At 26.6% G+C, this 14732-nt stretch overlaps 1 protein-coding gene across 1 annotated transcript; it reads right to left on the minus strand.

The window, feature by feature from the left end:
* Positions 1 to 1099: 1099 nt before the first annotated feature.
* Positions 1100 to 14720, minus strand: LOC107454154 (female sterile (2) ltoPP43). The gene is made up of 6 exons (XM_043053055.2): positions 14346 to 14720; positions 9277 to 9591; positions 8360 to 8490; positions 6994 to 7142; positions 4398 to 4466; positions 1100 to 1528 (listed from the first exon to the last, which is right to left on the minus strand). The coding sequence occupies exons 1-6, from the start codon at positions 14481 to 14483 to the stop codon at positions 1443 to 1445; spliced, it is 888 nt and encodes a 295-aa protein (XP_042908989.1). The 5' UTR covers positions 14484 to 14720; the 3' UTR covers positions 1100 to 1442.
* Between the last annotated feature and the right edge of the window lie 12 nt (positions 14721 to 14732).

The raw sequence follows: 14732 nt of genomic DNA on the forward strand, positions 1-14732 counted from the left end.
CGGCTCACGTAAACATATATCTTAATAATTCCTCACGTTATAAGTCAATTTATTATTCAAAACTATTTTGAACAGAGGTGTAAATTCAGGTCCCCAGCAAAGTTTCCCTCTTAAAAGTAGTGACTACATTTCAAATGTAATTGTAATCACAACATTTGTAATAAAGTAGTAGTTGTTAACCAAGAAAAAAATGTACTTTTTTCAATTGCTGTATATTACTTTAGAAATCACGATATTGGTGGACAAAAAATACCAATAAAACTTAAAAAACATGAAAATTTAAAAGTTATACACATCCATATCCTACACATTATCTGATTTCCCAAAATTATCCTGGTAATACAAAATTATGATAAACTCCCACATTAATACACCTTCAAATCAAACTTTGAAGTATAAATAATTTCCAATATCTTAATTTATTTTAATCAAATGATTGTTTAGCATTCATGGCCTACAAACCTTAAAAAGAAATTAAAATTATTCATATGTTACACTACTTACAGCTTTACACAGAACTGTGAAGTCAGTAATTGTTATATTTTACTCTAAAACTTTGACTTATGCTGGATTAAGATTTTTATCAAATTATACTATGCTTCCCTATTATTACTAAGTAAATGTAAATTTAAAATTAATACAGTATACTATCAAAAACCTTATGACAAAAAAATATTTTTTTCCTTGTTATTATATAGCCACCTAACGTCAATTTGAATTCCTATATTGAAGTTTCTTCTCAAAACCTTGTAATGTTGAATTTTTTTCAAAATAGAAATTGAATTTTTTCAGAAAAATCACAATGTAAGTTTATTATAAATAGATTCTTTTCTATTTAAGGCATAATTATTTTTTTCTTACTTTTAAAAATAAATTATTATTGTTATTTTTAGAGTTATTTTCAACAATCAATACATACATATTTAATAGTAGTTATTCTTATGTTTCATAACTCTACTTTTAAGAACATATTTAGTTCTGAACTTGTTATCTTGAAAACTCGCTACCTCGAAATTTTTTTAGTGTCCCCTCATCTTTCTAAATACTATACTCAAACAAAACAAAATTCACAACTAAAAAGAAAAACATGAAACATTGATCAACATTAAAATAATTTATGTACAACTATTTACATATTTAAGTATACAAACATTTTATCAAAGGGAGAGATCATTATTTCAGAGAAAAACAAAATGCTTCACTTAGAGCAAACCATACAACAACACATCATGAATGTTAATGAAATATAATAATTTTACAAAGAAACGAAACATTTAAATACAATGAACATGATTTAACATTTAGAAAGGAGATTATAAATATAAGAAATGAACATCACTTTTTTCAGAGCATAGTATTTAACGAAGCAAATATCTTTGGCATGTAACTTTTCAATTTTATCTGGAGGTGGTGAATGGGCTAAATAATACTTAGTTGCTTTTTCAATCACTATAATCATTACCATATTCATCTTCAATTTCATGCATTACTTTTGAGTAATGGAAAGGTTCTTCATCACTGCAGTCACCTTAACAAAAAAGAAAGAAAAAATAATAAGATAATTCAATGACATTTTGATACATCAGACTGATCACAAACTCTAACTTTCAGAATTAAATTCCAGATTAATTTTATCAATTTCTTGATTTTCTCAACTGTTGACATAAACTTATAGTTCATTTTACAGTTTTGACTCATTCATGTACAGTGAGAAAAAATAAGTAAATAAATAAGCGGACTAACATGAATAATTTTTGATAGAATCTTAATGCTTCAAGAGGGTAAATTCGAATACGTGCGTACACACTAATTAATTTGAATTTCTTTTCTCTCCATTAAACGACTTTTTAAAACTCATTTTATCAATTCCCTGATTTTGACTCATTTTATCAATTACCTGATATTCTCAACTGTTGACATAAATTTATAGTTCATTTTCCAGTTTTGACTCATTTATGTACAGTGCGAAAAAAAAAATTAAATAAATAAACGAACTAACATGAATAACTTTTGATCGAATATTCATGTTCTAGGACTCAATCTTAATGCTTCAAGAGAGTAAGTTCGAATATGCTAATTAATTTGAATTTCCTTTAAATTTTAAACAACATTTTAAAATTAGATTGCCTTGGAACTATTTGACCAATTTCATTCAAATTTTGTATTTTGCCATGTAAAATTACGTTCTTTAAAAAGATGTAAAGAATTGTATGTTACAATTCAAACTTTTTTTCAACTATTACTAATAAATAAAATAATAAATATTTGCCAAAAGCTATTTTTTGCATGTAATTATCTTTAGATAAACGAATTTTATAATTCTGTGCAAAAAATGATTTGATTTGTAAAAAAGAATGATTTGATAAAAAAGAATTCACGTAGGATATTATGAACAACAGTTTTTTTTGTAACAACTTATAACACATCAAAGTTAATCTATAAGTCTGGAAATCATGTTTCAAACACTGTTTGTTTGCAGTCAGCATAATTGTCTATGATGAAATATTGTTTTCTTAATAATGAAAACAATTGTTTTTTGAAAGCCCAAAATTTTTATATAGGAATTTAAATTAACTTTTTCCTGAATATCTCTTGAGATCTATTTTGCGGAATATCTTCACTAAATATAAATGCATTAAGGAAGCAGCTTTTAATTTATTTATTGACATGAAATGGAATCAAGTAAAAAAACAGAAAATTTACATCAATTTTACTATAAAAAATAGGAATTTTTTAAGTATTTTAAATCAAAATTAAGTAACTTTCCAGTTTTTAGACTAATTAAAAAAAATTATTGGAATTTCCCCAGTTCTGAGGCTTTAGCTATGAAAATAAGCCCTTATTATAAAGACAGTAATTATAAAAGTTTTTAATACTTAGTTTGCAATAGTTCCCTCTTTCATGGAAATATTGAATTATTTAAATTTTTTTTTTTTTTTACTAAATATGTATTATGTTGTCACTCTAAAAAATTCACGAGAATAAACATATTTTTATGAAATCCTCTTGTGCTTGACAGTATTGAAAATCTTTTTTAACCCCTTAACTGCCGAGTAAAATTAACGTGATTCACTACCCAGTGCCACCGTTTTTCGCTCAAGTGCACTTTCTTTTGGTGGGGAAAAATGATGCACGCTTTGCAATTTAAAAACAGTTTAATTTCACAAGACAAGAAAAAGGAAAGAAAGAAAATACAAAATTTAAATTAAATAATAAAAATACTATTTAAAAGATGTTAAAACTTTGCTGCTGTATGATAAATCCTGAAACATGGTTGGACACATAAACCAACATCACATTCATCGCGGGATTCAAGAAGAATTTTTTTTCTTGAACAAACAGCACATTTTCGTGATGCATTTTTCTTTGACGACGTTGATGGAAAGAATAAAAAGCACCAAATACATACGGGAAACAAAATCGGAAAAAAACCGACCTTACTCAAATAAATACACACAAGCAATTAATATGATATCACTTTTCCATAACATCCTTTTCCCATTCCCCCTCCCCCGAAATTAGTAATACATTCGCAAAGCAAACACTTTGAAGGCCATTTTACTGCATTCTGAAGTAGGGGGTGTAGTTCTATTTATAGCAGCGCAATGCAAAGCATCGTACTTCGGGAAAGTGTATATATAGGCCTGCGGCAGTTAACACATCGTCTGGCCGAGACGTATATATATGCCTGCGGCAGTTAAGGAGTTAAGAACACTATTATTAAATAAAGTAAATTGAAAAGGTATGTTGTAAATACAAGCTAAATGAAAAATATGAATTGCAAAACATGAAAATAATTAAATTGCTAACTTACAAGACTCAATAATGTAAAAAGTAAAAAAAAAAGAAACAGATATTTAATAAAAAGGTAGATTTACTAACAAGACAGTATTTTGTTATTATTTGAAATCCTTTTAAATTAGGTGACAAAATAAAAGTTTCAATATCAATATGAAAATACATAAAGAAGGCAAAGGCAACTGTATTCATCTTTATGATTTTACGGTTGTGAAATTACTAATTAATTTTTCTAAAAATAAAATGAATCAATTCTTAAAAATAAATGAATAATTAAACAAATCAAGCAAAAATCAAGTATTAACTAAACAATAAAAAATTTGGTACACTTGATTATTTGGTAATCGATAAACACCATCTATTGATTATTTGTGTCATTACGGCTTCATAATTTCATGGGGGAAATTTAGAAGTTTTAATGAAACTCTTTAGAGTTTATTATAACATATCCATTTAAATACTAGTTGGTGTGCACAACACCATATAATTAAGTATAGTTAAAGTATAACTTATAATTCAGTGTCAACAATAAAAAGGAATAATATAATTTATTGACAACTTGATTTTGGATAAAAAAATAAAATCCTAAAATCACATACCTAAACTAACATGGTTGAAAGACTGTCGAATTTCATTATAGTAACGATTCTCATCAAATTCTTCAGATTCTGTAATAGACACAATAAAAATTAAACATGCAGGTGATGCAGTAGATAGATAATTAATGAATTATTTTTATAAATTTCTAGATTGAACTTTGCAATTAAAATGAGCTCAAAAGTACAATTGTCATAAAATTTTATGAATTCTGGTTCACAAAATTTTTCTTAAATAAATAAAATATAAGAAATCAATTCGTAAAACCCAAAATATAATTAAAATCTATGCAACAATAAAATAGATAGCATAGTCTTTATAACCTTATAATGTTGTATTTGAAAAACTAGACAAAAATAATAAATCTGCGACTTTGGTGCTTCAGCAATGTAGAGTACAGTAAATCAGAAAAAGAAAAAAAATCACCTTGAATAACTATTGTCCTAATGATTGGATTTTCATTTACTAAGTGCCAATATACCTTTAAACTGAATAAAATAGGGAAAGGAGTGGTAACTGCAATCTGAAAAATATGGTTCTAATAATTTAGTCAGATCAAATATTTGGCCCCTTTTAAGTTAATTTCAGCCTTTGCATACTTACTTATACCTTGAAAATGTTTTAGAGAGATGAAAAATTTTTGAACAAAATACTAAAATTTGATTACTCAAACATAATTTTAAGAAAAAATAATTTTCAGTAGTTATTGGTTATCTTTTTAATTTATTTAATAATAGTCCAAAAAATTTAAACTGTATAAGGTACACAGATTTTTACAAAATTTTAAATTATGTAATTTTGAATTATAAAATCTAACACTTGAGAAAAATTGATTGTTCTTAAGTTTTCAAAATAAGTAAAACAAGAATTATTTAACTGACTAAATTATTTTTACATGGAATTACCTTAGAGTAGACAAATTTTATAATTGTGAATGAATATTTTTTGATTCACTAACAAAGTTTCAGATATATGGCAAACTATGCAAAAATTAAAACCTACATTAAGGAAACCATGCTTTTTAGATTGTAACCACCTCTACTATTTCAATAGTCAATTAAAATTTTTTAAAAATTTCAGCCAGCAAAAGTTTTTTTTACGCCTCTGATTATGTAAAGTAATAAATATCCAAGAATAATTGGCATAGTTTATGCAACCCTTTTAGGCGTGATAGTTTTGAACCAGGTTTGGCAAGGTTTAGGACAGAATGGATTAATCCACGGTTTAAACTGTCCTCTCCAAAACCCTTTTACTCATATTATGTCACAATTTTATTTGAACAATATTTAAGAGGTAAAATAAACATAGAACTAATAACATATTGATAATTAAATATACTAGAGAATATTTGTTTTTAAAAGTATAATGTTTTATTAATATTGTTTGACTCTTTAATTTAAACAAATGATGATTAATCAGCAATCAAGTTCAATTGGTCCTCTCATTCAATAGTACATAGTTAAAGTTTGGCCTTGCCGTACAGGTTAAAATATTAGGGACTAAGTGCTTGGCTCATCATAAACAGGTTTATTTATCTATAGTACTACTATTCAAGAATACTTTTATTTCATTCATGTTCAATTATTTTTGCATAGTGGTGATACATCACCAGTGTCAGTAACTGAAACTGATGTTATGCCCTTCAAAACTGTTAATACATTTTTCAGTTATTTTGTATTTTCAATTTAAACTAATATGTTCATATTTAAAAACAATTTTTTTTTAAAATAGATGTCTTTTTTATCATCCTGTGATGCAGAAATTATAACATTTTTTAAAAAAAATATTGTGAAAAATAAAAGGTTAATTTTTGAACAAATTTAGTATTTTTTTTAAGAAAAATTATTATTTTTTAATATTGCCATATTTATCCTTATGCAAAAATATTATTTATCAGTATTAAAAGCATATTTATATTTAAAGGATTAGGTATTCACTTTTGTTGTTCAATGAATTGTGGAGCTTCAAAAATTATAAACCTTTTCCTATTATATTATATTATTTTCTTTTAATAAGTTATAGTAAATTGTATAAAAAATATCAAATATTTATTGATACATGTAATTATTATGTGTACAATGGTTACACCTATAGAATTTTTACCTTTTACCAAAGTTCAAGGTTTTGGACACTTTAAGACAGTTGTACCCAGTTTAGGACAGTAAAACCCACGTGTCCTGTCCAAAACCAGTTTAGGACGTCCAAAACCCCAAACCTGTTTTGAACTATGTTAAAATCTAATCATTAGGACAATAGTTACATGGGTAATATCTGATCCCTTTTCAATGACACCTTGTACAATATATAGATAAGTAAAAAAGGGCATACACAGAAAAACGACATAGAGTTAAAATAAAAAGAAAATAAACAGTGTTTTGAGTAATACTTCTTAAAATTCTTAATGATCATCTCTAAATAAATATTAACATTATTATTTCATTGGCATTCATTCTTTGCCTTCATTATTATTTCTACTAACACACTTACACCTGAACATATATTTGCCTCCTTACATCATTATCTTAGATAGGTTCAGTCATGGATGTCAATAAGAAAATACATACTATACATAAATAAAATAATAAAAAAAAATTAAACCTTGATCAGCTCCAGATTCTTCATCTTCAGGATATTCATTTCGCCAATTGCTTTCATCATTACTGTCATCTTCATCCTCGTACACTTCAGAGTTATCATCACTATCTCCAAAATATAGGTCTTCATTTGTTACAGTGCATGGTCTTAAGCTAAATAAATAAATAAAATCTAGGTCATAACATGTATGTAAAAACTGGAAGGAGACGAAGATTTTTTTATATTACTTACGTAAATTTATTTAACTTTGGAAAAAAAATAAAGATAATTCAGATTCTTTAAAAACTAATTCACATTCGTAATCTACAGCAGAATAAATTAATAAAAAATAAGGTACATAAATGATTAATTTTTCGATTGAGGAACTGAAAGTCATAAGATTCACATTATTGTATGATATGAATTTTTAAAAAACATTAGCTTTTCAAAAATACAAATCACATAGAAATAAATTACAGCAGTTTACATTTTTAAAACACTAATTCATAAAACTAATTAGTAATACTACTAATAAATCAATATGAAGAAATAAAATGAAATTAAGTGGGACATGAGGATTGAATACAATACTGAAGAACAAAAACAGTTTTTACTGAAAACATTCGTAAAAATTTAAATACCATATAATTAAATTATATATGATTTAAGTTTTTAAAAAACAGATTCACTTCATAAGTCCGTGGAAAATATATACAGTACAGAACCCGTTATCCGGAAATCAGAAAACCGGAAAACCAAAAAACCGGAATGAAATTCGATAAATTTTACCGCCATTTTCAAAAAAAATTTTTTTCCCCCCATAAGATTTTAGGATTTTTCTTTCTATTTTGAAAGATGTTTACCTTACCATCATTTTGGAAACAATCATTAGTGTATTACTTCGTTTTTTCTTCGTTTTAAGGCTATTTCCGAAATTTTTTTTTTTAGTTGGGTTTAAGCAATAAAAAAAAAAAAAAAAAAAACGGCTTTTTGTAGCGATTCAGAAAACCGGAAAAATCAGTTATCCGGAATAGCGATGGTCCCGATAATCGGTTCCCTACTGTACAACAATATGAAAAAATAAAGTTAAATTAAAATAGAAATGGTTTGATACAGTAACGACGAATGGAAAATAAAAATGAGACACATTCATAAATTGCATACATAAAAGCTAAAATATTTATAAACTAAAGAATCCTAATAAAATACTTTGATTTCAATAATTTGAGAGAAATCATTCTGATACCAATTTTTGATATTTTTCCTGCCAAATTCAGACACTTTTTTTTTTGTCAGACTAATAATAAAAAGATATATTCCTACACAAAAACAAAATATATTTTCGATTAAAAATGTATTTTATGCCAATAAAATAATAAAATTATCTTACCTCACAGCATTTTCAACAAATGAATTGTCAAATTGTCCATTAGCAACATACACGTCGTAAACATAATCAGAAACTTTCTCTCGTATTAAAGGAGTGCCATTGCAAGTGATAGTGTTATCTCCATCATCTAACTAAAAAGAATATAATAAATAAATACTTCCTTCATTTAAAATATTAAATACATAAAAACCTTTCCATTATAGTCTAAATACTTAAAATGATAAATAAAACATTGAATAAGAATTAATTACGAATTGTATGGATAATATATAATATCAATATAAATTTATAAAATATTAAATTTTCTCGGAATTTCATAATGAAGGAGAATTTAGGGTTCTAATTTATTTCCAGAAATAGAAACTTCTAACATTTCCAGGTTTTTTAGAAAAATTTCAAACCAGATTTTGGACACAGACTTACATATTAAAGAAATTTTTTTAAAATTCAAAATTTTACGAGGAACAGAATACCACCAATTAAAAATATTGTGGAAGAATTCAGTGTAATGTTTAAAGATCCACATATTTTACACGATGAGACATTACAAAGTACGTAGAGCTCTTAAAACAAAATTTTTGTAGCAAAAAATAAATAAACAAGTAAAAAAATAAACATTTCTATACGATAAAATTATTTTTGTATTAGTTATATTGTTTGTGTATCAAAAGTGTGGACAGCGGAACACTGAAACGTACACAGTTAAGAAACCCAGCCTTTCATATCTAACACATTATTTCATTCTAAAAAATAATTTCTTAAAAGTAAAAACTTAATATCATAAAAAATGGAATTAAAAAATAACAGTTTTTATAAATTGAACTAATTAACTAATTATTTTGCTTAAAAATTATATTATTACAAGTTACTTTAATTGAATAAAATTTAATTTCCAATAAAATAAAAAATATATTTACCTGTTTTTTAGGTTCTTCATTTTCTTCAATTATATCATACAAATGAAATAAATCACGAACTTCAGCACTTTGGACAGGAGATTCTTTGTCATCGTCAAGAATAGGAACAGTTTCAGTAAAAATTAGCCTACGATTATTTAGATATTCAAGCCGTTTTTTCTCGCTAACAGCTTTGCACTCATTTCTCAGTTTTTCACATATATTAGACACATTTTTTTGTCTAACAGCTGCTCCTTTAGGATCACGCCACTTTAAAAGTTTTGATTCTTTTTCTTTAGAAAGTGCAGCTTGGATATGTTCTTTAATGGAATCAGTCTAAAAGAAAATGTAATATATATATAATCAAGCATTTTCTTAATTAAAATTCCCTAAAAAAATGGTTGTCTCCAAAAAAGAAATAAATGAAAATATATATACTATATATATATATATATATTGATTTAATTGCACTTGACTAATGAAAAAGTACTGGAAAATTAACAAACAAACCTAGAATTTTACATAAAATTAAATGCAGTACATTCAAATAAATAATTTGCAGGGACCCAAGCAAGGAATTATTTCTAGACTTAAAAGGATATAACTTAATCTAAAACATGGATTTAAAAATTCAATAAAAAAGTTAACTTGAATTCAAGTATTAAAAAAAAAAAGAACGACAAGGGATGGTACATATTAGATAACAAAATATTTTCTAAGCTGCGTAAATGTGCTTAGATCATTGGTGGTACACAGAGAGATGCCTCTTCAAAACAAATTACCAAATACAAGTAAGAATATAAATGATAAATAATTAATGATTGATATTTACATGATGTACAACGGGCTATATGAGAGCTTGAAGCTTGGCTAAATTCTACGCAGTAAATTCAAAGTGAACATATTATTGAAATCAGTTGCAGTCCAATTCCCTTGCTTCCTTTTTTTCAAGGTACAGTACAGAACCTGTTATCCGGAAATCAGAAAACCGGAACGAAATTCGACAAATTTTACCACCATTAAAAAAACCTTTTTTTTTTTCCTCATAAGATTTTAGGATTTTTCTTTCTTTTTTGAAAGATGTTTACCTTACCATCATTTTCAATATAATCATTAGTGTATAACTTCATCGTTTTCTCTTCTTAAGATTATTTCCAAATATTTTTCTTTTTTAGTTGGGTTTAACAATAAAAAAGAAATAAAAAAAACGGCTTTTTGTAGCGATTAAGAAAATTGGAAAAATCAGTTATCAGGAATAGCGATAGTCCCGATCATTCCGGATAATCGGTCCCCTACTGTATTATAATTGGGATGATCTTTAGATCTTTCTACATTTCTAATGGGTATGTGTATCATATTTTCAAAAATTTAGATTTTTTGACTGAGGGATTTATTATGCATACCCTATACGGTAGATCCATAAATAGAAATAAGTATATTAGGCATGGGTGCAAGTTGGAAAAAAGGCCAAGACTGAAATTTTTTTTACTGAAATACCTAACACACACAATACCCTCTCGACATATGCAAACTATCTAAGAAAGCTTTACCATAATACATCAAGTTTAAATAATGTACAAAAAATACTTATTCATCTGTCTTTTGATAAAATAACAACAGGACATAAGAAAGTAGACCAATAACGTAGACCTACAAAACATTTTTAAGGACAGAAAAAAAAATTCCGATTTCCGTCTTCGACTCAGTCTTGTTTCCGTCTCACTTACGTCCGCGGACATTTTCGAAAGACGGAAATCCGTCCTGGGGACTGAAGACTTGCACCCATGATATTAGGCATATTAGATATAGTAGTCTTTTACTAGTGAAGGGGAGATTTAACTTGCTATTCTAAAATATTTTCCTTCAGAGGCATTAATCTTTATCATATAGGAAATTTATAATATAAAACCAAGTGCTTTAACACTTAAATTTCAGACATTTAACCAGCTCATTGATAGTCAGAAATATTCAGGATATTTTATGTTCTTCAGCACACACCAAATGCCTAAAATAGCACCGAAATGTTATTCAAGGGCCAAAGTTTCTTACTAAATTTAATTTACTCATGGTGAATATAAATAATATAATGAAAAAACGTGGCTCTTAATATAGAATAGAATTTAAGTAAAATATTTTTTAATGCAGCAATAAAAAAATTCTAAGAATAAAAAATTGGGTACTTTTAGGTAAGCCAAACACAATCAAAAATAGCAAAAAAAATTTTTTTTGACCTCTGCTTTCACAACATAATAATACAGGGCCAAGTTCTTAAAATAGTAATTAGAGATACTCATTAGACAGCCAAAGGCAAATAAAACCCAAGAAGGGCAATCTCTGTAAAGTTATAAAAATTGATTTAAATAGGGTATCAAGTTTAATAATACAGCAATATTCTAATTTAAGCAAAATTAGTTAAATAATAAAGAAATTAATCATAAAATAATGAAATTGTTCAAAACTACACAGCAGATAGTAGACAATTGCTGCTATAGATTACTTGTTTTGACTTGTCCTGACTTATTTTTAAATTACAGATCTTTATGAGCTACAAAAACAAGTTTTGATTTTGTGTTTTACTACATTTACTTTTAAGTCTTACTTTAAAGCATTTACTTTTTTTATAGAAGGAGATTAATATGGACACGTTTGCGGAGTTTAAAAAATTCCCTTAATTAAATGAGATAATAAAATAAATCAATATATTTATTGATTTAAGTGTTAAAATTTGAATAACAATTTTCAGTATTTAAGCTTAAATGCATGTAGAAATTTGTTTTTTTTTTTAATTATGTTTGTGGTGGTCACAATTCTTCTTTGTCTTTAGCTAATATTTAAGTAGCCCAAGTTATTTAAATATTTTTTTTATTCAAAAATCACAGTTAACATAAAAAATGAGGATATATCTGAATCATGATCAACCATGCCAACAACAATCGCCAAATTGATTTCAAACGGGGAAATTAAATTAAAACAACAGGTAGAGATTAGTCTGGGGGTGACCACGAGCTTTACCCTTTGATTTTNATGAGTTGGTCCCTTTGTATGATGTTCTTTTAGTTCCTTGGTGGCCACTGCCTGAAAGTTGCCAAGACTTGGCGATTATTCTGCCACACATCATGATATAGAATTTCTTCCAAAAAACTTTTTCTTTATAAGATGTTAAAAAGAACTTAGAAGAGTTAAACTCACACATTAATACACCTTCAAATCAAACTTTGAAGTCTAAAGAATTTTAAACCAATGATTGTCTAGGCTATATGTTTCCCTATTATTAGTAAGTAAATGTTAATTTAAAATTAATACAGTATACTATCAAAAAATATGTCATGACAAAAAAATATTTTTTTCCTTGTTATTATATATTCACCTAAAGTCAATTTGAATTCCTATATTGAAGAGTTTCTTCTCAAAACCTTGTTATGTCTAATTTTTTTCAAAATAGAAATTGAATTTTTTCAGAAAAATCACAATGTAAGTTTATTGTAAATAAATTCTTTTCTATTGAAGGCGTAATTATTTTTCTCTTAGTTTTAAAAATAAAATTATTATTGATGTATTTAGACTTATTGTCAACAATCAGTACATACATATTTAATAGTAGTTATTCTTATGTTTCATAACTCTACTTTTTAGTACATAATTAGTTCTGAACTTGTTATTTTGAAAACTCGCAACCTCGAAATTTTTTTAGTGTCCCCTCATCTTTGAGATATCGAGAGTATACTGTATTTCTAGTTTATAAGGGCTTAACATTAAAGATATTTTATTTTATATAATGAAATAATTATGTGACAAATTATAATTTAAACAATTATTGTAATATTTATCGTTCAAATGATTATAAATATTTTTTTAAATAATATATTTTCTCATAAAATGAAAGACATGCTGCTTTATTTTAAACCTATGGTATCTAACTTTAACAATAGTGGAGAAATTTTTTTGGATTCTATTTCTACAACCACGATTTACCCACGAAACTACATGAATTTTTCTTTTTAAAATACAAAGTCTCTATAAATACTATACTCAAACCAGGGCTCGAAAAAACGTCCCTGAGGACAGCTTGTCCAACAATGCACCTGTCCTCCTTTGAAACTAACCCGTCGCTTCTANATGTTTGTGGTGGTCACAATTCTTCTTTGTCTTTATCTAATATTTTAAGTAGCCCAAGTTATTTAAATATTTTTTTTATTCAAAAATCACAGTTAACATAAAAAATGAGGATATATCTGAATCATGATCAACCATGCCAACTACAATCGCCAAATTGATTTCAAACGGGGAAATTAAATTAAAACAACAGGTAGAGATTTGTCTGGGGGTGACCACGAGCTTTACCCTTTGATTTTGTCCCTTTTTGGGATTTTTTTTCTTAGTTACTTGCAAGTCGCAAGCCACTGCCTGAAAGTTGCCAAGACTTGGCGATTATTCTGCCACACATCATGATATGGAAATCTCTTCCAAAAAACTTTTTCTTTATAAGATGTCAAAAAGAACTTAGAAGAGTTAAGAGACACTATGACAAATATTCTTTTTACTTTAGGAAAAAAAACTGATTTAAATTTCTATAAAAGCATTTAAATTTCTATAAAATATAGGTTAGAGTGTAAAATACGATGCCCTTTAGATTGGGAGCTATATCTTGAAGCCTTTATAAAATTTTCATTTACCTATTATTTTCATTTAGTTTAATTACTAAAGAATCCCACTTTGCTCTTTTAATCCATTTTCCTTGCTTTCGGTCAGAACGTAAAACATCGTTAAAGACATATAATAGATCGTTAACATTTAGTAAAATTTTTAAATAGCGATGATGGAAATTTCTTTTGTTCTACATATAACAGAATTGAAAGCATAAACATTCATTATTTTTTAGACCATTGCTTACATAAAATGTTTGGATATAATTTGAAAAAGGGGGAATTTACGTAGCTCGAGCAGGCACCGATATAAAAATATGCCCAAATATCCTTGTACCTCATACAGCAATAAAAGTATAACAATTTAACTGGAAAAAAAATGCTACTGTAAGTAGATATTTACTACTTATTAAAGCATTCAATTTTGCCGCTAAAATCTATACTTACATCACTTTTCACTGTTGCTGCAAACTTAAAAAACACTTCATTAGAATCATATTCCTTTGATTTTTTCAGAGCGATAACTAATCCTTCAATCGGTTCACTCGACGCTTTTCTTTTCAATCTAAGAACCGCAGCAGACATGTCTCAATTTCCTGACTTCAAACTAATTATTTAACAGTTAAAGAGCAAACTCTTCACAAATTGTAATATTAAAATAAAATCAGACCAAAATGTTAAAATATTATCTCGTAATCTCTTTACACCTTCACATTTTTCATATTTATGAATTTAAAAACAAGCAACTGCAAAACCGATGAGCAAGACGAACAGAAAAAACTGACATGAAATTCAGAATGATGTAATCGATCGATAACGATTAAATATTTTTTC

The sequence above is a fragment of the Parasteatoda tepidariorum genome, chromosome 1 (assembly GCF_043381705.1).
Source record: "Parasteatoda tepidariorum isolate YZ-2023 chromosome 1, CAS_Ptep_4.0, whole genome shotgun sequence".
Lineage (NCBI taxonomy): Eukaryota > Metazoa > Arthropoda > Arachnida > Araneae > Theridiidae > Parasteatoda > Parasteatoda tepidariorum.